General features: G+C 42.4%; 1 protein-coding gene across 1 annotated transcript in view; it reads right to left on the minus strand.

The window, feature by feature from the left end:
- The window catches only part of PAPPA2 (pappalysin 2), a 288,812-nt gene that overhangs the window by 148,487 nt on the left and 113,316 nt on the right, over positions 1-27,009 (minus strand). The window contains exons 4-9 of the mRNA XM_007454744.1: positions 16,920-17,213; positions 15,079-15,271; positions 11,353-11,474; positions 7,836-8,325; positions 4,624-4,752; positions 2,292-2,383 (exon numbers count right to left, since the gene is read on the minus strand). Of these exons, the coding sequence (XP_007454806.1) occupies positions 2,292-2,383; positions 4,624-4,752; positions 7,836-8,325; positions 11,353-11,474; positions 15,079-15,271; positions 16,920-17,213 (1,320 nt within the window). The remainder of the gene's footprint in view (positions 1-2,291; positions 2,384-4,623; positions 4,753-7,835; positions 8,326-11,352; positions 11,475-15,078; positions 15,272-16,919; positions 17,214-27,009) is intronic.

Here is a 27,009-nt window from a genome sequence, read left to right on the forward strand (position 1 = left end):
TATATATATATATATATATATATATATATATATATATGTATATATATATGTATATATGTATATTTTATATGTATGTTTATATGTATGTGTAGTTTATATACACACATATACATATATGTGTATGTATAGTTTATATGTATGTACATATTTTATATACACATAAATGTATATATGAATATGTTTATTTTTATAATATATATTTATCACGTACTTTTATAACATACATATGTATACATGTTTTGTTTTTCTATATAATCCAGTGACTGTTTCTCCTTGCTTCTTCTCTATTTTTTGTTTACTATGAAAATTTTTGCCTCTGTTTCTTCAAATCCATGAAAAAAGAGCAGACCACTTTTACAACACATTTCACAATGGTTCCTTCAAAATTAATCTTTTGAGAAATAATGGAATAGAACTACATCCTTAGCATACTATGAGCATATTACTCACTGAAACAAATGTCTAACTGTGGAATAGATCATTTTAACTTTGCCCTGTAAAGTTAAAATACTTTAGCTATAGTCTTCCTGGAGCTGGAGAGTAAAGAAATATGAGCCAAATTTAATGGAATCAAATGTGATAGAAACAAAGTAAGGTCTGCTTTTAAGTTAAATGAGACTTGAGCTGCACTGGTGAAGGCAGTGTGTGTGTGTGTGTGTGTGTGTGAGAGAGAGAGAGAGAGAGAGAGAGAGAGAGAGAGAGAGAAAGAGAGAGAGAGAGAGAGAGAGAGAGGGAGAGAGAGAGAGAAAGAGAGAGAGATGAGCCCACTATGTGCTACCAGAAAGAAATGATGCAAACAGAGGTGGCATTAACATATACTTGTGTACAGAAGAGGGGAGGTAATCGGTTCAGTGTATTCTGCACAGCCAGACCACAACTAGAGTATTGAGTTCCTTTCTGGGCATTGACCACATGAAGCATGCCAGGTTAGGGTAAATAGGAAAGGGTCTGGAAACCTAATCACATGAGGGGATGTTTGGATTGGAAAGGAGAATAATGGGGAGGCATTTCAAATATCTGAATGGTAGTCAAATAAAACTGGAAAAAAATTTATCCTCTGTAGTTTCATAGCAAGGAAAAAGCACTTGATTAAGAATTAGGAAAGCTGAGTTCCAGTGCTGGCTCTGCAGAGACCTCGTTGTATGCCTGTGGATGAGTCACTAAAATGCTCTGAGTCGCAGTTTCCAAACCAGAAAAGGGGAAAAGAATTTTATAACAGATAATGCTACTTTTAAACAGAATGGTCTCTTTCAAGGTGCATACTTTACTGCTAAATGCATGTAAGCAAAAGCTAGAGACCCATCTCTCAAGAACTGATAGATTTCTATAAGGGAAGGAAGCTGGACACAGGAAGGGATAAGGGTCTCTATTAGACTTGTGGTATACGGTGGGCACTGAACATGTTTTGTTAGACGGATGGATGTAAAACTACTAAGGTTTTAATAATTTTTTATTCTGCTCTGCAGAGCAGGGGCATTTGTGTGTTCTGTATAGTATCTAACACCTTAATAAATTCTACATAATTATAATCATACCTGACTTTACCTTGAGATTTAGAAACATTAAAATATTTTTAAATGCACTGCTTTTTAAAGTAATTTGATGAGTATACTGCACAGAATCACTGCAATGTATGCATAAGGGAATGGAAAAATAATCTACAAAGAAGCCTGTTGATGGTTTTAATCAGAATTGGGAGAAGTGCTCTAGAGGGCCTTCCTGTGTATCAAGAGACTAGAGTCAAAGCCACCTAGTAATAATTTATTACCAGTGATTCACCAGGATTAAGAAATGTTATGACCCTCTGCCATTCTTGATGATCTTACCTATTAAACACAGATACCAAGAGATACCTTGTACTCCCTTTGGCTTAAAACATACCCTACCCTAATTTTTGTGTAGAATCTGTGGGATTGTGCTACTTGGCTGACAGTCTGACATTAGACATGAGGACCCAAGAGTAATCCTTGGTAACATTAATCTAAGAGGCAGGGTGACCTAGTGGTTTAACATGTAGACTCTAGAGCTTTGCTTCCTTAGTTCAAATCCTGACGTCATCACTTCTAGCTGTATAAGAGAAAGCAAGTTATTTAGGCTCTCTGTGTCTCCGTTTAGTCTCCTCATATTTATTGTAGGGATTAAATGGGAAAATATATGTGAAACAATTAGTGCCAGGCACACAACAGACACATCAAATGTTATTGTTATTATCGGTAAGAGCTCACAAAAATAAGACACAGAGACCCCTCCAAAAATAGGACATAAGCCTAGGCAGGTGTTTCTAAACTCACCTACACAATTGAAACCTTCCTCTAGCTCACATGCCCTTGAGCAGCCATCTCCACTCAAAAGGTCTCCATCATCACACTCTTCACCCAGGCTCCTAGAAGGTAAAAGTGTACATCCTTACATACATACATACATAAAATGATTCTTCTTGCTTGGTTACCATCACTTCAAGTTCTTAAAACTCCTTATTAGGTAGTAAAAAATGCAAGCTGGAGAGAAGTAGGAGCTAAGAGAACGCTTTTACAGGAAAAGTAGCTCATGGTTCAGACACATTAGGAGATCCACCAGGGGTCCTGCCACTGTTTCCAGAAGATGATCTTACACTAGAAGAGTATCAACCTCAACCTATCAACCTCATTATGAGGGGAACCCTAAAAGCAGTTAGCTGATCTAGTGAGGAGGAAACCTGCCCATCTAGATGTGGCTTTGTTTTCTATCCATTTTCTTACTGACAAGTGATATCTAAAGTGACAACTTTTAGCTTCTAATAAAAATTTATTAAACTAGAATCTGAGGATGACTTCTTGGGGATCTGCGATTCCATTAGAATGAGTCTACACGTTTCCGCGTTTTAAACAGTGGATTAAATGATTTGTACAGCTCCTTCCTGCTTTGTGTGTAATGGAGTGCCTCTAGCTGAGACAAAGCTGCAATTCAGAGATATCTTCTCATTGGATGGCAGAACTAAGTATGCCTGTTTACAGAGAGGGAATACAGGCAGAGTTTAAAGGAACATTTTGATAAAGAGCCTCGTGAGGCCCAGTAGCCAAGCAGGTGTTGCTACAGGTGAAGCTGTTTCAAAGCTCAGGCTAGAATGCGTAATATCAGATTAGGAAGAGGGCCCTTGCCTCTTCCTGCCCGAGCTCCGCAGGCAGATGTGGCACCATGGGGCATCAGAAACTCCATCGGAGGACTGCTGTAGGAGATGCTACGACATAAAGCCAAGTAGTTTGTTCAAGGAGGACTCTGTCTGGGTAGTAATGGTAATCTAGTCCTGCAGACACCTTAACTGGAGGGGAGCAGACTTAAAATGGGGCAGCCAGGGAGAACATCAACAACAGCCAGATTTGCTCTGTGCATATGTGAGGCATCCCCAGGGAGATATTTAATTGAGATGGAGGAGGAGAAGGGGCAAGCTGAGACTGAGTAAGGCAGAAGGTGGCAGCAGACTAGCAAGGTTTGGGTATTCAAGTGACCTCAGTCGCTTGATATAGTTCTGAGGTCTGCGAACATTTGGTGTTTATATTTCTATGAAAAGGAGTAGACTTAGAGTAAAGCTTAGGAATCTTAGAAGATTGAAAAGATAAACAATATTTAGTAATTACTAAACAATGGGATGAAACCCCAAGAAAGGCTATAGATTGCTTTCTATTAGGTCTTCAAGATATAGGATACTGGGAACTCCCTGGCGGGCCCATGGTTAAGACTCGGTGCTTTCATTGCCATGGGCCCTAGTTCAATCCCTGGTTGGGGAACTAAGATCCCACGAGCCGTGCAGTGTGGCAAAAAAAAAAAAAAAAAAGATCTGGGACATTAAAAATAAGTCATCTTATTAGGATGCAGGATCTAAGACAAATCACAGTGCCTAGGCTTCTAATCTCCTACTCCCAGCAGCTTTATATAAGTAACATATTAGGTTAGATAAGCATTCAGAACAGGTTAATATAGGGTGATCACTGGGACACGGAAGTAATCAGTGCTAAATTCCGGCAAGTCCCAGGCAAACCAGAATGAATTAGTCCTCTAGATTGATGTCACTAAAGGGTAACGGAAAAATGAATATGGCATGTTAAGAAATCAAAGAAGTGGTTCCATTTTTACCTTGGTGATTTTATGGAATAGCTGGAAATTACATTACAATCAGGTCTTCCAGGGATCAAATGAGCAAGTGAAGCTCAGAAAGCTACACTGATTTTCCTCAGGTCACACAGCTCATTAGCAGTATAAGACCGGCAGCTGATCCAAAAGCTATCCTCACATCCTCCTTCAGCATCATTTGGCAAGTAACCTTCTCCACCATGAATTCCTGCCCTGAATCACTGCCCAGCAGTTGTTCTCTGAAATCTGAAGAGGGTCCCCACAGAATCATCCCCCATATCTATGACTGGGGTGAGCTCTAAATAAAAGTGGGCCCATCCTCAACTATGTAGAGATGTGACTGACCACTCAAGATATCTACTAGGTCCTAGATTTTGTTTAATACTTGAATCACATAGTGCCCTGCCCCTTACATTTCCCAAACCAGTCAAGCTGAAACTTGAGGCTAACCCTCCTTGTCCAAGCAGGGCAGGGCATCCTCCCTCACACAATACCAGGCACACAGTATGTCCTCACCTTGCAACCTTCCCATCTCCACAGTAAGGAGCTCCATGGATGTGGCTCAGAGGAGGCGAAGCTTCTCCCAGTTCTGCTCCAGCTGCAGCTTGAACTTGGTACCGATACATCTGCCCAGGTGTGACCTCCCTGTGGAAACCAATGGGCTGTAACCACCACATCCAGGAAGTGGGGCACACCCTGGGTCCTTTGCAGATGGTTTGCACGAGTTTAAAATAAATATTACAGGGAATATAAATGTTAAACACATGCCACATTGTTTGAAACAAAGATCAGGGCATATAGTCTTACAGAACAGCAGAATGTTTGAAACCATATTCAGTTCTGTATTTCCAGTACATTCCACACAGTGAATGTACAACAAATGCTTGCTGAATTAAAACTGAACTCACAGTCCTAGGCAATCTAAGAGGACGGTATTTCGAGTGTATCTTTCCCATGTTATATATACACACACACAGAAAACCACCAACTATTGAAAACCTAGTCTTCTGTATCATTCAAGTAGTCATAGGAACGGAAGATGAAAGTATCAGAGTTTGGTCTCAGCAAGGCCCTTCTTGGGTCTGTGAATCAGAGTTTTCTTGTCTCTCAAGAGAATTCTTGTCTTGAGGAGGCAGAATGCTTACAAGGAAAAGCCACTCTCTCCTAGAAGGAGGTGAGAACACCTTCCATCATCATTGTGTGGATGCAAGAAATTCCACAACTGGAAATGCATTAAATGACTCCCCACCTCCAAACCTTCAAAATACATATAAATCAGGAATGGAGTTTTATCAATTGACACCTGAGATGGAAGGAGTTTATTTGACTCTATCTAGAGCCCAATTGCACTGATCAAGTGGAGAACGTGAGAGACTGAACATTTGCAAGGGGGAAGGAGCTCAAGAGGGAGGTTGCTGGTTCCAAAGACTGGTTCCAACATTCTGCCCTCAACTTAATTTTTGTCCAGTGCCTGCCCTAATTGGAAAAGTAGCACTAAAGTCAAGCTAGGATGGGAGTGACTTAGGAGAACAGGATCTCAAAGGGCTGTTGGGACTGCCGTAAGTGGTGCCCACAGATATCCTGCCAAGACCCTCTCTTCTGTAACACACTCTTCGACTCAACCACAAAGCCTCTACTCTTTCGCTTGATGCTGCAACAAGCAAACAGGAAATGTCGTGGGGTTTCAAAAACACCTTTAAACACCTCTGTACTGGCTTTTAGTTATTTTAGTAGGAAAGACACATAAATATGAAAGACATAAATTTCCAAATTAGCTTTCTGTAGGGAAGCACTCCTCATCAGAGTGCCAGATACTTCCAAAGCAAAACCAGTTTTATACCCTAGTCAATTCTGATGGCTTCCCTTTCGCAGGGTGGTTTCTGTCTGACTTCTCATCCAGCCATGCATAAAAGTCTCATACTGCTCTGTGGCTGGGAAAGGATTGGAAGGAAGCGTCAGGATATGTTTACGCTTCTTGTGGAGAAAACTCAGCAGCAGGTAGCCCCGACCTCCAATGAGCTGAGTTTGTAAAAGGTAATGTGTTACTAAGGAAAGGGAACCAAGATGAGACTCAGTCAGAAAATTGGATTTTAATCTTGAGCTTGCCACTTACGAGCTCTGTTCAACCAAATTAAAGTTAAGCCTTAGTTCTCTCATCTATAAAATGGGATATTACTGACCTTAAAGGTCGTGTGTACGTGCGTGTGTGTGTGTGTGTGTGTGTGTGTGCACGCATGCACATGTGTATATCAAGTTAGATAACACATATCATTTTAATTGCCTTACTAAAGAAACCCCCCCAAAATATATTTTTTTCTTTTCAAAGACATCCCATGATGTATCCTCCTATTTTGCATGAGCTTTTTGACCATTTCACTGTCTTCTAGTTCTAATGCACGGAGCTAATATGAGAGGGAAAATGTAGTAAAATTCAAGGTGAACATTTTCCTCTACTCTTTTGTAGCTGTGGCAGACTGAAAAATGGCCACAAATTCTTCCCATCCCAGATGCATGCCCTTCTGTGATGTGACTTTACTGTTTCTCTCATCAAGAAATAGAATTGATTTTGCCACCCGCAGAATCTGGAATTGACTGTGACCTGCTTTGGCTTGTGGAATGATGTCATGAGTAATGTAAGCCGAAGTTTGAAAAATGTGAGTGTCTGGGGACTTGCCATCCCTTCTTCTGGAAAGCCTTCCACCAGCATGAGAACAAGCCCAGGCAAAGCCTCCTAGTGAAGGAGAGACAATGGGGAAAGGGAACTTCACCCTCCCAGCCATGTCAGTGTCTTAGCTGAGCCTCCAGTGCGTGCATGAGGTCACCTGGGGCCACCTAGCCCTGGCCAAGCGGGTCCAGGTGAGTACACACAGCCAACCCATAGAACCATGAGAAATAGTGTTCGTTGTTTTAACCCACTATGTTTTGTGATGATTTCTAATGCATCGAAAACTAACCAATATAGCAACTTTGATAAAACTTTCGTTTTACCCTGAGTTCTGCCCTCAGGGCAGCCTCTGAGGAAAATTATGAGGTGAGGAAAATTTGCCTTTAGAGATACCAGCCTCCTACTCTATGGACATTGAGCTCTTTAAGCCAATGATCTTATCTTAGTCTGTGTCCCCACCACTGAGCACACAGTGCCAGGAACACTTAAGAACTCACTAAATGTAGAAAGAAGAGAAGAAAGTGAAAGAGGAGGTTTGGAAAAGAAGGAAAGAGAGAGGGAGGGAGGGAAGGAGGAAAGAAAAATGAATGAGTCATGAAAGTAAGAGTATAGTGTATGCAGGACCCGCGGCTTCTCTGCTTAGCTGTAGAAGAGGTGAGTGTAACCTTTGGATGGTATAGGAGCTGTGGCAGATTATTTAAAAGTTATTTAAAAGCAAGGATCAAAAATCAAACTGTGTTACCAGATAGGAGTATCTGACTCTGATCAACTTATTTATGGCAATTAATATTTTCAGTCCCACTGAAACATATCAGATACTAACCTCTTTTTTCCATAACCATAAAGATGGCATCATCAGTCCGAACACCTGCTTGCCCCTTCTGGGAAATACTTTTGTTCATCTCAGAGATGCCACTTTAGAATAAAACCCCCTCTGAGAGTCTGAACACTTCTCCAAATAAGGGCATATCAGAATATTAAAAAATGGAGAAAAAGGAAGCCAAACCCACTCCCACAGCCTCGGGAAGCCCCATGGTTTAGAGAGCCCCACTTCCCAACTCACACGTCTGTGAATTTCCTGTGAGGATGTGTCACCACCATGGGCAAGCCACTGGCAAATGGGGGTTCACGGAGGACCTGGTACCTCACGGGCCTGCAGCCAGAACACAAGGGACTGTGGGGCTGAGAAGTCAGGAGAGCTGCATCAATCTCCATCCGCTCATCAAAGGTGTAGACTTTCACCCCCAAGACTTTCCCATCAACATGCAGTTTGATAGTGAGTGGGGTGTCACAGAACGTGTCTAAGGGGCCTAGGTGCACGGACTCCTGGTGTTCCAGCAAGATCTCTGTGTCAAAAAGCGCCTGGGAGGAGTCCATGGAGAGGTAGGTGACCCATAGGGTAAGAGTGTCAGCTTGGACTGGGTGCTGGAAGAGCAGCTCCAGGCTACAGCCTTCTGCAGGGCAGGGGACCGTCATGTTCATGTGGTACAGGTGGAGCTCAGGACTCCAGGCCTGCAAGCTTGGCTCACAAGGTTGATCCACGTCTGGAGGCCCTGAGGGAGATGAGCAGAAAGACAGACGCATCAGGAATCACCATTAAAAATCTGAAAATGAGTCACCCCTATCAAGGGCCAGAAAAAAGAATGAAGCAGAAGAGAACTTTGGGCAAATTCTTAGAGAAACTGGTCAGCTTAGTAGGTTAGATCTTAAGTATCACTGAAGACAGAGGTGTAACAATTCAAAAGTACTATGCTCCAAATCACCACTTTCTGGTGCCCTTTAACAAGGGAAATCCAGCATGGCATTCGGAATGGAGTGACCCAGAGCCTAGGTGGAAACATGAGGCCGATACAGGTAAGGTAAGTCATGTCCTTAAAGAATCCTTGAGCAGAAGAGAATTATTTGTACTTAGTTTACTAATAATTTATGATAAATTAATGCTTCTGAAGCCCTGTTTTATTTACTAATCAGGCCAATGTTTGTTTCAGGCTGTTGCTACAATGTTTAATTAGGCTTTTCACAAAACTTCTTTGATACCCTAAGATCATACCTTAGCAATCCTTCCAATGGACTTGTTAGCCAAACTTTAAAACCATACATTGAAACTTCCCTTTTAGTTCAAATATATGTAAGCCAGTAGAGCACTACACAGAGGAAATTGCCGGCAGGAAATAGAAACACTTTTCTTGAGTGGAAAAAAAAGGAGATTCAGTAGCCAAGTAAAAATGTAATGGTGAAAAATCAAATATCGCAAACATATAAAGTCAGCTCTGTGGAAATAATCTATACAAGGTGGTTTCTCCTATAACATGAAGGGAATTGAAAGAAAACTGCTAAATTAGGAAGCAGTAGTTAGGCTGTAATTGGTGCTGTGCATTAGCTGTGTGACTGTGGCCAGTCTATCTAAGCCTCAATTTCCTCATTTATAAAACAAGCACTATTTAACCCCTGCCTTTCTAGATTAGTGTAGAAGATCTATACAGTGTTCCTTAGAAATATTTGCAAAAACTACATTTGCAAAAATAGAATGACTTAGCCCTTCAGGATTTGGAAAATAATGTTCCAAAGCCCAGAGGAAATAAGTTCAAATGTGTGTGTGTGTGTTACATCTTATGATCCCTATTGTTTCTTCCCTGTATTGTGAATCCATTCATTCATTAATTCAATAAAAATTGACTGTGTACCTCTTTCACACCTAGCACAAATCTAGGTACCAGAGACAGAGTAGTGAACAAGAGAGACAAAAGTCTTGACCACATATATCTTACCATAGGGTGATAGGTACAACAATAAACAAAGAGGCATCAGTATAATAATGTCATCTCTGAAGAAAAATAAAGGAGGATAAAGGACTAGAGAATAATGGTGTGAGGCTGGGGGGCTATTTTAGATCAGGGAGACAGGGAAGTTCTCTCCAAGAAGATGATATGAAGCAGGGAGTATGTCTGGTTCAATTTTCTATTCCTCATAGCATTCAGAATGTAGTTGGGGGTCAATAAGTGTCCATTAAGTGTCATTAAATACATTTTTATCATATCTGTAAATATACGTTTGTGTGTGCTCTGCTGGGAATCAACTCCTTTCATTTTATACATTTAAAATATGACTTGATTCTTCACCTGTTCAAAGCAAAGGAATACCAGTATTTCCTTGCAGTATTTTCCAATAGGCATCCCCCAATACTAACAGAGTAATAAAGGCCCTTGGAAGCCAACTCAATAGCAGCACTGTCTGTCAGAAAGTTTTTATTATGATCTCATGTAAAGAGATGAAGTGGAGGCCCTAAAAGTTGATTTGGTATGCCCGGAGACGCAGTACAAGAGTTAGAACCCAGAACTTCTAATTCCTTTCACCTCTACCAGATAACTTTAAATTTTTCCAAAAATTAAAAAGAGAAAAAGTACAGGGCCAGAGAGTCAAATGGGCATTAAAACACTAGCACAGGACGAACTGTTTGCCACAAAAATGGCCTTTTATGAAATGCCAATCTCTAAATGAGTCGTACTCAGGGCCAATGTACATTTTATAGTCATCTTCCATTCTTCCCTGAAAAATCATTTGAAAAAAGTTCTATACGATCAATCAAGTCAATTGTCTCCCCCCAGATTCCTCCTCAAGGCTCCTGTCACTTGAGTAACTGGGAGCCCAAGGGGATGCTACAGACTCTTCGACCAATGTTCTCCTTTTTTTTCTTATCAGAGTCAAGACTACAAACGAATTCAAATAGGACCCTGTCCAACACGTCTTACGGAGTCATTTTTAGGCTCTTAATAAATATAAGAAAAAGAGAAAGGTGATGACTAGGTAAACACTGAAGACGGTGATGACAGAAGAAGTCAAGCCATTCGTCAGAAGGTGCTAAAACTCGTCAGTAGCATTTTTCGGACTTGAATTGGGGTAGCATTCATGCTCTACTTTGTCATAGAGGCACTGTTATACATAGGTGAGTGAATATGTAACTGAGAAGTTGGGGGTGGGACAGGAAAGGGAACAGCTAAAAAAGTTTTCCCTCTCCTAGAGCCTAGCTTAGATGACATCCAAAGCACAACCAGTACCAGTGATTAACAGACTCATAAAATAGCATAGATGAGAATGATCAGTTTGGAACACCTAGTCCACCCCACCGCACCCAAACTGGCTCAGTCAGTGTGTATGAGTGTTCCCTGCAACGTGTTCTCTATTAGCCTCCTGATAGAGGGGAGGATGAGATCAGCTCATGTCGTCATGTGGCAAAGCTGCTCCATGGGCTGACAGGCACATGTAATACGACACGTTAGCCTGAGTTAGCTCCTCCTGAAGCCTCCCCCTGAGTTCTCCATCCCTCTGTCCTCTATGCTTCCCTCTGCTTCACCACAGCCACTGGCACGTTAAGCACACAAAGGATATCCACACAAAGGTGCGAGGCAGAGTCATTCCCAGACCCCTGGAGATTTCCAGCACACCACACACACACACACACACACACACACACACACACACACTACCTTTTTCTCACCATGCCACCGCTCCACCCTTTACCTCCACCCCCCCATGTCCACCTTGGCCAACAAGGTGTAAATGAAAAAGTCATGGTCCTTTACCCACAGCCTCCTCTGGGGTCCAGTAACCCGAGGAGTCACACACGCGCCGGGAGGAAGCTGTGTGCACGTACTGACGGAATGTCCCTTCTTCAGTGCAGGCACCACACACGCTGCCCGGGACCCTGGGAAAACAGTGGGCAGGGGTGGAGATGGGGAGAATAGATCAGAGGAACTGGGTTAACGAAATTCACAAGACCTTTGGGGCATGGGAGTGGCAATGGGGAGTGAGGCCTTAGTGGGTAACTGAGAACACAACTATTTCTCAACTCATTTCCTTCTTGTATAGACCTCATCTTTGCAAAATTCATAGTGACATGAAAATCTCAAGGTTATGAAGCAGAAGAATTTAACTAAGTCATAAAGGAGGCTTGTGGAGATGAAAGAGGCCTTCTATCCAGTCAACACAAAATAATTACAATCTGAATCTTTCAACATAAAACGACTTATACACTGACTCTCAATAAGCCATCCAAAGCCTCCTTGCATTCCCCCAACTGAAACAGACAACAATTTTCACAGTAAACGTATTAGTTATATGTGGTCTTATGTTTTAACTCTCTACTTTTAATCACACACATACAATAAAAGTCATATGAAATGTAACACTCCTTGGTTCTCCATTGCCTATAGGGATACATCTAAATTGCTTACCATGATTCAGTGTCCTTCAGAGGATAGCTCCAGCCTTACCTACTTCAGTCCCTTCATGAATTTCATTTATGTTCCCATCACTAAAACTAATCACCATTTCACAAAATACATCATACCCTTCACATAGCTCCGTGAAACCTGCTGTTCTCTCTCTGGCTAAATGGGCTTCTAAGCTTCTCTGTTTAGCAAGCCCCTACTCATCCTTCAAGACCCATGCAAATGTAACCTTTGCAGTGGCACTTAGCCCGACTCCTCTGGATGGCCAGCACTCTCTCTTCTGGGCACCCACACCGTACATTCTGGCTCCCATTGTAGGGCACTGATCTGGGGTGTTGAGAATCCCCATTCCAATTCCTCCTCCTTTGCCTGTGAGCAGATCCAGACCAATCTCGATGTTTCTATTCCCAGCAGTTAGGACACAGACTGGCCTCAGCAGTCCCTCTGTGAGAGCTTGTTCTACGCGCACCCTTGAGACTATTAATACACCTATGAAGAGCTCTTCAAGCGCCGTATCTTGATGAGGTAATGACAACAATAGCTGAATAACAAGGGGAAATCACTTGACGAGGCCTGTCTCTGATACTTACGATCCTTTTTTTAAATTTATTGAAGTATAGTTGCTGTACAACATTATAAAAGTTATATGTATACAATATAGCAATTCATTTTTAAAGGCTACACTCCATTTACAGCTATTATGAGATATTGGCTATATTCCCTGTGATGTACAATATATCCTTGTAGCTTATTTTACACTTAATAGGTGGTGGAAGCCCAATTGTGAACGATCCATCTGCAAACGGAGGCATCAAATCAAGGTCTCTCAACAAGTAGAGGGAGGAAAGTAAAATCTTGCAATATAATGGAAAAACAGTATAGTTAAATAAGGGTAATAAGTATGCTACCAGCTCCCATTTATTAAGCACCGTATATACCTGGCATTGTTCCACTAGGTGCCTTTCATAAATTATTTCTAATCCCTGTAAGAATCCTGTTTACAAACGAGGACACTCAGGCTCAGAGGGATGAAGTAAATTCCCTAAAGTCACAACAAGTTTCTTAATTCCTTTGAGCAAGTTCCCAAACACCATCAAGTGTCCAGTACTTTGGCAACCAAAAAGTGTCGTTAACTCCAAACCCCGACTGCAGTCAGTGCTCACTTCTGTTGCGGACGCAACTCCAAACCACATTTCCCTGATGTACTTGGCTCTTCCGGGGCCGCTGCTTAGTGCGTGGTTGGGCTCCTCTCTGACATAAGGATTCCAAATACCTACTGGGGAGGAGTAAACATAACTCCGAGTGTGACACAAATCGCGGGGTACGTGACGTGAGTTTCCCCGATGCACGTGTCAGGAGGCCTCAGCGCTGTAGCCCACCTCACTGAGAAAAGGAAGCCAACTGCAGCCTTTTCTGCCAACAGCCTCGCAGCAAGCCAGCACTGATGTCTGCTTTATCGTAACGCTTGTACCAGAGAGAGAATTGAAAGATTAAATTGTTTACATGTGTTACATAAACTGATGTAAAACACGGGTCTGCACATGCCCACAGAGGACCTATTGTTCAGCCAGAGCAACCCAAGCTGCACGAGGTCACACGTGCAGGAAGAGGATTCTTACACACATCACAGAGATATATGGTGACTCACAGAGGGAACCCATGAGAGCTTGGGTGCCAACGACAATCAAAACTGCTTTATAGGATTGCGGGGTCTAAGTAATGTCACGTATTAAGTGTCCACCAGGTGTCCAGGACAGGTTCCAAGATCCCAGAAGGCTGGGAAAGCCACTTTGAAAAATGGTTCACCTGCTTCCTCCCATCCCTGTCTCTCCCCGTCCTCTCTCCCAGGCTTTCAGCAAAGCTGGAGTACACAGGAACATGCTTCAGGGACATTCAGCTCCCTAGTTGGGATCTGACACCCAGAAGGGAAGCATGACACACAGATGAGGGACTCTCCGCCTGCTAAAGGGGAAAGCTCTAAATTCAAAGAAACAATCTATTCCATGTCCTCCGTTTCTGCAACTCCAGGGGATACCCGCAATTCAGCTCTACCCAGCTGTGGTGTCCTGGGCTAGCCACCGTGTGCTTCTCTATGCCTTGGATTCCTCACTTATATAGCAGAGATTGGGCTCACTGCAAGGACTAAGTAAGACAGTTGCAGGTAAACTACCTCGCACAGTGCCTCACACATACAAGGACCGAATAGCCCCCAGTGGTAGGTTTTGAAAACGTAGAGCAGGTCATGGATGGGGTTCTGGCCCTTTTCAGTTAAACCGCATTCCCCCATCCTCCCACCAACTGTCAGATGTCATCCTTTTCCTACCTTCTCTCTTTTCCACGAAAATATTCCTGGTATTCATTATACCAATATGCAAAGGATGAATAAAAACCAAGTTTAGGTGTAATGATTCTCTTCAATAAACACAAATTAGCTGTTTATTGTGGCAGGCCAAGAGACAAAGATACAAAAAATAGTCCTGACCCCAAGGAACTGCCAGTTGAGTAGTGGAGCAGATAGGAAAATGAACAGATAATGACAATTCTGCAAGATAGTAGCCATAGGTGGGGTAGGCACAGGGTACAACAGGACACAGAGGAGGCACTAGAAATGATGCACAGCTTGAGTCGCCGGCCACCCACTCACCCCCCAGAACTGCCTGGAGGAACATGCCTTACTTCCCTTCTTCCAGACACCACTGTGCAAGTAGCAAGCCCTGCTCCACCCTTACACCAAGGAGGAACAGCTGACCTGGACAGGTGGCAAATGCCATCTCAGTTTTGTCAGGTCATTTTTTAACCACATTTGTCAACCCCTTCGCAGCTCCTAGAAGCCCACCAGATGTGATTTCAGGAAACATCCGGATGCCCCTCGCCAAGGAGTGGGCACATATGATGCACCACTGGCTGACGTGAGAGCCCCATGAGCTCTGCTCAGGAGATGAGTACTGAGCAGGGTGGCGGAGGCAGCCCTGAGTAGCGGTGCATATTTATAGTTCCAAACTGGGGTTCCCCCAACTTCACGTCCTTCCCCTTGTTCACAAGAAATGCCACAGAGAAAGATACCAGTGCCTCTCTCACCTGTCATACACAACTCCACTAATTGGAGGCAGCCAGTGGATAGTGAGGGACAGGGGGGTCTGCCCGATGACCATGGGTGGGATGGGAATGGGGGTGGGCTTTCGGCTTTGACTCCATTGCTGATATACAAGGTCCAAATAGCAGTGCATTCGGGCCACTTGGTTAGGGGTGAAGCTGTCAGTGCAGTCGTCATCTGCAGAGACAAAAAAGGGAACAAGAGAGATGGAGGTTTTAACCTGCAATGTCCACCAAGGTAGGGATAGATTTTGCCAGGAAATATCTAGGCTGGAGGTGGGAAAGAGAAGGCAGAGAAGAGCACTGGCTTATCTCTAAAGTAAGTTGGGCTTGGCGTTTACCTCGACGTTGGCCAGAGTGAGACTCATGCCCTGGGGTTCAGGGTTGCTCTGAGCTGACATTGCTTATTCAGGAAACCACAAGATGGCAGTGTTTCAGCATATGGCCTTTTAATTCGTGAACATGTGTGGAGTTGCAGACACCTGCTTTATGCACAATGACTTTGGCCCAGGTTAGTGAGTATTCATGGAGATGCTCAAGAGGAGAGAAAGCCAAAAAGTCAAGCAGGCAGCAGGACTGGGAATGGTGATCCTCAACTTCCTTTTAGAGCTGGTAAAATTTCCTATTAGGTACACCTTTCATAGGGTTAGAAAAGGAGTTATCTTAGCTTCCAGGCCTTCTTCCATGAAGGCCCACCAGTGAAACACTCCCCTCGGCTTCTTAGATGTTTCCTCTGTCCACTTCAAAGGTGGTGCCTAAATAGCTCTGCCCTCCGCACCCCATTGTCTGGTCTCTCTGCCCTGGCAAGGGCCACTGTGTGCTTGTTGGGAGAGGCAAGGATGCTGGTCCTTATGAATTTGATGTACCTGAATCACGCACCAAGATGAGACTTAGATAGGAATATGTCGATGGGTCACCGACAGGACCAGCTCAGCACTTTTTCTTCCCTGCAAAAGCATGGCCAGCATCTGTCAGTTACCTTTTCTTTCTTTCTTTTTTTTTTTTTTTGGATAGTTATCTAGAACTTATCACCAAGAAGCCCCTGGACGTTATAGAAAAATTACTTCCTTCCTTCACCACTGGAATAAGCCATCAAATCACATCAGTCCTTAATTTTAGGGATAAATTTAAGTCCATTATCAGGAGATGACGAGTAGTATTACTTTTTGACAGAAACAAGGGAGGTATGAAAGGACAAAGAAGAAGCATAATCCAAGACAACAAAACCAGGACCAAGTACCATTTTTTAAATGAAACAGCACCATTTTCTGTAGGCAAGCTAAGAATCAGCCCTTGTCTAGTGCTGGAAGAAGAGAATCTGATACTTTAAAAAATGACATAACAGAAAAAGGAACTCTGAGCTTAAAATTAACCAGGGCCATCTTCTTGACCAACTTCAAAAATAGCACAAAGAGCCACTTTGAACCAGAAACCTCTTTCTCCATCACCTTTGGACTCTCCTTGAGAGTAAATCCCTACGAATATGGGAAAGAAGCAAAATAACCAAGTTCTAGAGGTGAAAGGGCTCTCAAGAGAGCTTTTGGCTTTTTCCCTCTTTTTAACTGAGATAGAAATATGCTTATCTTTTAATTTTTAGTGGAGGAGAATCTAGTCAGTGAGACCCCTTAATATTTCAATATTTCTTCAAGTTCTTCAAAGACATAGAAAAAAAAAAAAAAGAATATGCCATGACAAATACACTTCAACTCTCTGGCATGAATGACTGCTTGATAATTCTCTCTAATTCCCATACCTCCACCCTCCCGGCCCCAAAAGGCCCCCATGTAATCTTAATGAAAACAAAGACATCAGGACTGTTGTGATACCTGTATAACTCATGTAGTTGCTGAATGGAGCCCCTGGGAAGTGGGTGAAGCCACAGGTGTCATTGATAGGCTCTGGGTCCTGGCACAGCTTACTCTTGGGAGTGGGGGCAGTGTCGGCACAGAGGTCTCCTGTATCCATGGACGGCACCGTCTCCCTGCAGGGGTCGTCACAGGATTCTCTTTCACTGACCCCTTTGAAGACATGGTAGAGTCCCAGGACATGCCCCACCTCATGGATCATGATGTTGGTGTGGCCAGGCATGCCATAATAGGCTGGGTTGAGGACAACACCACCTGTAATGGAAGGTTTGCAAAACATCTCTAAGCATGTAATGAATAGCCACCCTCTGTCTTCTGATAAACGTTGAATGTTCAATTCCAGCCTCTAAGGGGATGCTTTATAACTTCTAGTGGCATTCAGTCCCTGGTCTTCGCTCTGGCCACAAATACCTTCTGAACCAATCAGCAAACATGTCTTTAACCTCTGCCTTGGGTGAGTGCTGTATTAGATGCCAGGGATAACAATACAGACAAGGTGACATTATAGAGGGCCAGGATTTTCAGCCCTGGCTGTGCATTAAAATCACTTGTTGAAAAATACAGATGTCCAAAAGCCAGCCCCAGTGAAATGAATCCAAAAAGTTGAGGATGGGGTGCATGCCTCAGTATTTTTTAAAACTTCCCAGGTTGAGAGCCATCGGTCTAAGTGAAAGCACATGCGATTCTCTGAGGACTTGAACAGCTACCTGACCTTCTAGAAGCTCAGTTTTGTTGTCGGTAAAGTGGAGATGAGAGCACTCCTTTTTTTAAAGCATTTGGCACATTGAAGGAGTTTAGTAAATGACAGTTGTACATGCTGCTTCTGATTTTACGACCCCTAATCTCAAGGAGCTAACAACCATTGAGACAAAAGACAAGTCCAACTGAACTACCATGAAATTCCGAATGTCACGGGCACTACAGGAATTTGCCCCACTCTCATTCCTCCCAAATCTCCCTGAGAATACCAAGGGAGGTGCTTCAGAGAAGAGTTCCATCCATTGCATCCAGTCTGGGCTTAGGTGAAAGACCTAGTGGTATCACTGTATACTACAAAAGAAAAGGCTAAGGATCTCCGAGTGCCCCAACTTCTATCTGTCTCGTTCCCAATCCCTGCTTCTCTCCTCTCCCCACGGAAGACTCTCCTTCTTCACCTCTAAACATTGTCAGGATAAGACCCATCTTCATCTCCAGTACCTGGAACAAGGAATGTCAACAGCTCTGGACCAACCCTCTGGTGTCCAGAGTCACCCTAGCTATATTTCCAGCCTGATCCTGCCCTTGCGTCCCAGATCCAATCCTAGTTCCCCAGAGTTGCTTCATTCCTCCTACCTAAGTCCTCCCTGTATCAATAGTCTGCTGAGTACAGCAGGCCCCCCAGAAGAATAGCCCTGCCTTTCTTTTGCCAGATCATATTCAATATGTCCCATTCCTGAACTCTATACAATACCCTATAGACAACTACATACATGGTTTTATGGGCAGGATACAGTCACCAGGGTATCTGGTGCCACACCCATTGGTTTCTGTAATGGGCAGCTCAATCTGCCTTATTAGGGACTACCTTATTGCAAAGGGCAGTTTCTAAATCCAAGTTCTAGTTTATTCTAGTCTGCCCAGACACGCTGACATTAACCAAGCCATGCTTAGACTTGTCCTGAGATATATTGTCTACTTTCACATCTAAAACAAAGCTAGGCCTCATATTCCTTGTTTATCATTTCCATTACTTCCAGTAAACATTCAACATTATTTTTTCCTTTTATAAAAATATATTCTGTATAATTTTATACATTTGTGCATCATTATTATGTCAACCTGTAGGTAAAAATTAGTTTGAAAACAGATCCATTTCAAAAACAGCCAGGGTGTCCAGTATTTGAATAAACCTGGTAAAATGAAATATTTCCATCTTTCAAGATGCCTTCCACTTCATGTTTACATATCCAGTTTCAGTAATAATTATCATCAGAGTTATACACCATTATGCTCTCAGTTCTCCAACAGCAATATCGATCTTCAGGTCAATGAGGATTCTAACAGAACACGTTTTTGTTCTCTCCAAATTGCCTATACCAATTTGCCAGAATCAAACTTTGAAAGGCTACAACTTGCCTATAAGTTTTGAGTACCTACGCTGAGTAGTTTTTCCCAAATTGTGTTCATAAACTCTGGTCCTGGGTGATACTTTGCAAAAAAAAAGTAGTATCAGTGGTTAAATGTGCTTGAGGAAAGAAAGGTAGCATGCCATACGTTCTCTGGAAGATTCACATCGTACCTGAGAACTGTTTTGTTAAAGGTTCTGAAAAGCCCTGCAGCAATTTTGTTTAATCCTTTGTGCCCCAAATTTATTCGAACACAGAATCTGTTTGGGGTAGAATACTTTTTGACATCTGGAATACTGAGTTACTCGGAGCGTAATGCATGAAACACTACCAAAGACCAAAAAGCTTCCCAATCAATAGTTATTTTCTATCCATATTCTTGCCCCTGAGCAAATGTCAAATACCTCCTCATCCTATGGTAAGTCCAAGACAAGTTCTCTTGGGATCTCCTCCAGCAGCAGAGGAAGGAACTAGAGCTGAACAGAAACAAGGTTCCAGGAAGAAGGGCTAGCAAAAGTAGCATGTGTCAAAGACACAGGCTGGGAGTGTGGCCTTGGGGCACTCAAAGTGGATGTGAGCGTGGTCATGATAATAGTAGGCTTCTTATCAACCTCTAGAAGTCTCTGCCTCAAGTCCAAATGAGATTTTTCCAAATCTAAAAATATTCACAGTCTCCTTTCAGGAAACCTGGTTATTTATAAGAGGAGGAAAAAGCATAAACATGCAAATCCTCAGCCCTGCCAGCAAATCTCCTCCATACCAAGGACAACTGGCCAGAGTTCTCAACCACAGCACCCTTAACACACATCCCCAAAGCAGGAGAATATAGATTTAACCATACGGCACTTAAATTTTAACGAAAAGCATAAGCCTTTGAACATATTTACTGACAGTTATACTTTTGGTTCCAGGGAGATGATACTTCTAGCCCAAAATCATCTGTATGGAACACCTAGTAATGAGCTTAGTTACTATATAATCAGAGTAGTGCATACTCTCATTCAGGAATAAGTGCTGTGTACACCAACCTATGTTAAGGAAGAAGGCCAAGACCCTGGACCTCTTACAGTAATTCTGTCCAGTAGACCCCAAGGCTATAGACTAGGACTTAAGGACTTTGAAATGTGGTCCTGACCCTGACTAGCTGTGTGACACTGGCCCTGCTCTTCAACCTTTCCCAAGGTCTCTCCTGTAAAGTGAGGGGGCTACACAGGCTCATGGCTAAGAGTCCTTCCTATTCTCTTCCTGTGCCTCTGAGAGCTGGCATGCAGGACTGAGTGAGACAATCATAAAAACCACGTGGAGAAATTTGTGTTATGGACCGTCACCACCTCGGCTTGGTGAGTTGTGTTCCCAGACTCCCATCTCTCAGTAGCCTGAGAAGGGGAAAGGCTGGGAATGAGCAGCCACAGACATCTACTCTCTATCTGCTACAGATGGTCAAGTGATCCACTTACTGCCTGTTCATCCTCACACCCTTCCCGCAAGTGTGTACTCTCCTTCCTCTCTCCTGAGCATGGGCGCCCCACACTGTTCTCAATCCCTCTTTATTGCAGCTAAAACAAACTGGTTAAGTTATTAGGGGAGTGGGTTTTAGTCACTCAGAGACACACACACTGATACACTCATATGGGGAAGAAAGACATTAACTTATATCATGGTTTACTTTATAAAAGTTCTTTCACATTTTGATGAAAATTACACACACACACACACACACACACACCACACCACACACACCACACACTCATGCCAAAGTCTGAGTGAGGCATAAGACTCAAAATCCAAAGAGGAATGTTGGTCAAAATTTAAAAAGAGGAAGGTGATACATGCACTCCAATGTTCATAGCAGCACTCTTTACAATAGCCAAAACATGGAAGCACCCTAAATGTCCACCGACAGATGAATGGATAAAGAAGATGTGGTACATATGCACAATGGAATATTACTCAGACATAAACAAGGATGACATAATACCATCTACAGCAACATGGATGAACCTAGAGATTATCATACTAAGTGAAGTAAGTCAGACAGAGAAAGACAAGTATCATATGATATCACTTATATGTGGAATCTAAAAAAATTATACAAATGAACTTATTTACAAAACAGAAACAGACTCACAGATATAGAAAACAAACTTATGGTTACCAAAGGGTAAAGGTGGGGGAGGGATAAATTAGGAGTATGGGCTTAACGTATACACACTACTATATATAAAATAGGTAAACAATAGGGATCTACTGTATAGCACAGGGGACTATATTCATTATCTTGTAATAACCTATAATGGAAAAGAATCTGAAAAAGTATATACAGATATATATATATCACTTTGCTGTACACCTGAAACTAACACAACATTGTAAATCATATTTCAATTTAAAAACAAGAAGGAAGAAGACATGATATACAATAAGTAAAAACCAAGTCCCAAGAGTGGCAACTCCTTCCTGTCCTCTCTGTCACTTGGGTTCAACCTACCCTCACAGGGGAATGAGCAATTCTTTTCCAGGAGAAACTTAATAGAAATCAGGAAAAGGTAGTACAGAATGCTACCTTCCAGGACTGTTTTTAATATTCAAGCAAACCAGCATCATCTTCTGAAGTGGGTACTTATGCCCCACACTTTCCTCCATTTTCGTTACCAACAACATGGGTCACACTCCGAGAGGTTACAAGTGGGTCCTTACACCATTGCACAGAAGCCTCTCTCACACTAAGTGGCCTTTGGAGTGACCAGGGCTCCTTCTTTGGCTGTGGACTCTCACTGGAAATGTATTGATATTTATTTAGGGGGACATACTTTAAAAGTGCTAAGGCTATTTCCTGATCTGTTCAATGGAAATAACAAGAGTTCCTACCTCAAAGGGTTGTTATAAAAATTGAAGTATTGACAGTGATGCAGATAAATAAGCATTTAGCTTATTTTTCAGAACAATGTAATTCAAAATGTGTATTAGACTATTTGTCAATATTGTTATAATCACCTAATGCAGCCTAGTCACACACACTCATTTGCTCCCACCCCTCACTGGCTCCCACCTCACCATCTTCATTCACCAAGAAAATGAAAGCTAGGGTCTGACCACAAACTGGGCAGACCTCACAGAGTGATACCAGACATCATCAGGCAAGGTAGACAAATACCCTCACATAAGGAGCTCTGATTTGCCTCTAAGCTGCTCACACTTTATTTCCATGTTATTCTGATCTTAAGACCCAGGGACACCCAGAAGACAGAAACGAATTGGATAGAGTTGCAAGTAGACAAGTGCCCATTCTCTTCATAGACAGCATACTGGCATTCAAAAATTATTTGCAGTAGCCTGAAATTAGTGACTGTGAGAGGAAAGGAAATCTTAAGGGATTGGGACAGTAGGCTTAATTCTTCATAGACCTTGCTGGTAGGTTCAAGACCCCTTTTTATGCAGTGTCAATGACCTTTTCCTTCCTACTTCTCTAGTTTTAGAGACTACAGTTATCATTTCCTACACTCAAAACCACTGTTCAGGGCTTCCCTGGTGGCGCAGTGGTTGGGAGTCTGCCTGCCGATGCAGGGGACACAGGTTCGTGCCCCGGCCCGGGAAGATCGCACATGCCGCAGAGCGGCTGCACCCGTGAGCCATGGCCACTGAGCCTGCGCGTCCGGAGCCTGTGCTCCGCAACGGGAGAGGCCACAGCAGTGAGAGGCCCGCGTACCGCAAAAAAACAAAGCAAAACAAAACAAAAAACACTGTTCATTTTTGTCTTTTCTCATCTGGAAGGATAAAATTAAAACATAATTGAGGGATACATGTGGTGATAGGATGGGAGGGACGGAATTCCCTTTCCTACAATAGAATGCCTTCCTTTGTGTTCTCTGCTCTCACCTGCCATTTTGAAACAGGAAGTAGAAAGACATGTCAACATAGGTTTCAGCCATACCTTGGCCCTTCAGTCTTCACTCTGAGACACTATTAGACTCTCATTCACCTCCCCAACGCCTGTCCTACAAGGCTTCCTAGGGACTGACCACCAGACCAAGAGCACCTACTCAGGGGAAATTTTGAAGTAATAGTGTGAATTGAGGGGCAACATTTTGGAAATACTAACATTTCACCCAAGTGGTTCCTTGCCTCCCTCCCCCTTACCCTACTGCCAGACTCTCTTGCATACGTTCATTACCTGCATTCACTCACTACCTTACATTACAGAGTGAAAAGCAAGGAAAGAAGTCCTTTTCTGGATGTGAGGTTTCCAAAACCTATACCATTCCCTGAGAGGACTCCATGGTTTAGCCAGCATGATGGATAAATGGAGGAAAGTAATCCTTGCCTGACATTACCAACACTACCACCACATTTTAGCCTAGAAAAGATTCTCCTAAGCTGGAGGAAAAGAGATAAAAAAGGAAACAATGGGAATGTATAGATGGTGGTGGGTCCGGATAAAATGGATTGTAATCCATCTTTTGAGATCCCAGTAAAGGGATAAAGATTCAAAATAGGTGTATGTGATCTGACAACAGGGGGGTTTTTCCTCATTCCAGTGATGGATTCCTGAGTAAGGAGCCTAGTTCTAAAGAATAATGCTGACCAGTGAGGCTAAGAGGGCAGGGTGATAGAGAGCCTTCCAGAGAATTCCTGAGGTGAAGGACCCTGTGATAGGAACAAGGGTCATCTTAGGTTACCAGCATCACCTGATGACTAAGGACAAAATGGATCCTTCCATCTATGACCTTGGCATTTATAAGTCAGCTCTGCAGTTAGATACAGACCCAGGCAAAAGAAACTCAGTTCACTAAGAATAAGTCTCTACTACCCAGCAACAGCAGGGCTCAAAATAAGTATAAAGTTCATTATAGAAGAATAAATAAAAGTTACATTTTTCGCATACCTGAATGTTGTACTGGAACTTGAACTCACTACATGCCAGTACCACTTACTTGTACATAGAACATAATATGAATGGGGCTTTCTGGATTTAGCAACTGGTGGCCATGTGTGGCGCAGCTGTTGCTTAATGGACTGGCGGGGAGCACAAATGCCTTCTTAGGAGAACTTTCAGCCTTGATTATAAGAGACGAACTAAAACACTAAGACGGGGTTGTTGTGTGGTCCAGAGGATGGTGCAGGGGAAGAAAAGAGAGAAGTTGCTGATTAAAAGATTAAATCTCAGTAGCAGACAGCCAAGCTCCCACAGTGACGCTGTATCCAAGTTCCAACTGGCTTTTCCCAGCTTAAGCACAAGACCGCCAGAGTAGCACGTGGCAAAGAGAATGATTCCCAAAGTCACTTCTATTAAAAACAAAACAAAACAAAAAGGAAACTCAGGCAGCTTGAGGAAAGGACATGAGTTGAAATGACTTTAAAAGAGTTCTGTAAAACTTTTAGGGCTAAATGTTATATGCCCATAAAACAAGGAGGTTCAGAGCTGGTCTGCAGGTGCCTCCATAATTACTTCCAGTTACTGGCTGAGACACACTCCCCCAATCACACTCTGCAAGGAAGCAACAAAGCTATCAAAATGTGTGGGGGTCCAAGGAAGGAGCACTTTGGAGCAGGGCAAGGGAAGAAAGTGGCAGAGGTGGGCTGACAGAAAGAAATGGAAAAGGTTAAAAAAAAAAATCACAAGTGCTTAGAAAATGAAGCAAATTTTTAACAGAACGAGCTCAGGAACCATTCATCTCCAAATCTTATATTGGCTTCTTAGTTTTACAGCCTGTGGTCTCATTAGAAAGAAGTCCTAGTTCTGGACAAGACTGAACAAAGAGAAGAATGTGTAGAGGGTAAAGATTTTGCAAAGTCTGATGTCATTTTTTATCTCCTCTTAAACTCTTTCAGCCACTCCTACCCACAACTGGAAAGCACTCCAGGCTTGCTTTTTTTTTTTTTTAACATCTTTATTGGAGTACAATTGCTTTACGTTGCTGTGCTAGTTTCTGCTGTACAACAAAGAGAATCAGCTATACGTATACATATATCCTCATATCTCCTCCCTCTTGTGTCTCCCTCCCACCCTCCCTGTGCTATGCGGCTGCTTCCCACAAGCTATATATTTCACATTTGGTAGAGTATATATGTCCATGCCACTCTCTCACTTCATCCCAGCTTACATTTCCCCCTGCCCGTGTCCTCAAGTCCATTCTCTGCATCTGCGTCTTTATTCCTGTCCTGCCCCTAGGTTCTTCAGAACCTTTTTTTTTTTAGATTCCATATGTATGTGTTAGCATACGGTATTTGTTTTTCTCTTTCTGACTTACTTCACTCTGTATGACAGACTCAAGGTCCGTCCACCTCACTACAAATAACTCAATTCCCTTTCTTTTTATGGCTGAGTAAAATTCCATTGTATATATGTACCACATCTTCTTTACCCATTCATCTGTCGGTGGACACTTAGGGTGCCTCCATGTTCTGGCTATTGTAAATAGAGCTGCAATGAACATTGTGGAACATGACTCTTTTTGAATTATGGTTTTCTCAGGGTATATGCCCAATAGTGAGATTGCTGGGTCAGATGGTATTTCTGTTTTTAGTTTTTTAAGGAACCTCCATACTGTTCTCCATAGTGGCTGTACCAATTTACATTCCCACCAACAGTGCAAGAGGGTTCCCTTTTCTCCACACCCTCTCCAGCATTTATAGTTTGTAGATTTTTTGATGATGGTCATTCTGACTGGTGTGAGGTGATACCTCATTGTAGTTTTGACCTGCATTTCTCTAATGATTAGTGATGTTGAGCATCCTTTCATGTGTTTGTTGGCAATCTGTATATCTTCTTTGGAGAAGTGTCTATTTAGGTCTTCTGCCCATTTTTGGACTGGGCTGTTTGATTTTTTGATATTGAGCTGCATGAGCTGCTTCTATATTTTGGAGATTGATCCTTTGTCAATTCTTTCCTTTGCAAATATTTTATCCCATTCTGAGGGATGTCTTTTCATCTTGTTCATGGTTTCCTTTGCTGTGCAAAAGCTTTTAAGTTTCATTAGGTCCCATTTGTTTATTTTTGTTTTTATTTCCATTTCTCTAGGAGGTGGGCCTAAAAGGATCTTGCTGTGATTTAAATCATAGAGTGTTCTGCATACATTTTCCTCTAAAAGTTTTATAGTCTCTGGCCTTACATTTAGGTCTTTAATCCAATTTGAGTTTATTTTTGTGTATGGTTTTAGGGAGTGTTCTCATTTCATTCTTTTACATGTAGCTGTCCAGTTTTCCCAGAACCACTTATTGAAGAGGCTGTCTTTTCTCCATTGTATATTCTTGCCTCCTTTATCAAAGATAAGGTGACCATACATGCTTGGATTTATCTAGGGCTTTCTATCCTGTTCCATTGATCTGTATTTCTGTTTTTGTGCCAGCACCATAATGCCTTGATTACTGTAGCTTTGTAGTATAGTCTGACGTCCGAGAGCCTGATTCCTCCAGCTCTGTTTTTCTTTCTCAAGATTGCTTTGGCTATTCGGGGTCTTATGTGTTTCCATACAGATTGTGAAATTTTTTGTTCTTGTTCTATGAAAAATGTCATTGGTAGATTGATAGGGATTGCACTGAATCTGTAGATTGCTTTGGGTATTATAGTCATTTTCACAACGTTGATTCTTCCAATCCAAGAACATGGTATATCTATCCATCTGTTTGTACCATCTTTACTTTCTTGCATCAGTGTCTTATAGTTTTCTGCATACAGGTATTTTGTCTCCTTAGTTAGGTTTATTCCTAGGTATTTTATTCTTTTTGTTGCAATGGTAAATTGGAGTGTTTCCTTAATTTCTCTTTCAGATTTTTCATCATTAGTGTATAGGAATGCTAGAGATTTCTGTGCATTCATTTTGTATCCTGCTACTTTACCAAATTCATTGATTAGCTCTAGTAGTTTTCTGGTGGCATCTTTAGGATTCTCTGTGTATAGTATCATGTCATCTGCAAACAGTGACAGCTTTACTTCTTCTTTTCCAATT

The sequence above is a fragment of the Lipotes vexillifer genome, unplaced genomic scaffold (genome assembly GCF_000442215.2).
Source record: "Lipotes vexillifer unplaced genomic scaffold, Lipotes_vexillifer_v1.1 scaffold220, whole genome shotgun sequence".
NCBI lineage: Eukaryota > Metazoa > Chordata > Mammalia > Artiodactyla > Lipotidae > Lipotes > Lipotes vexillifer.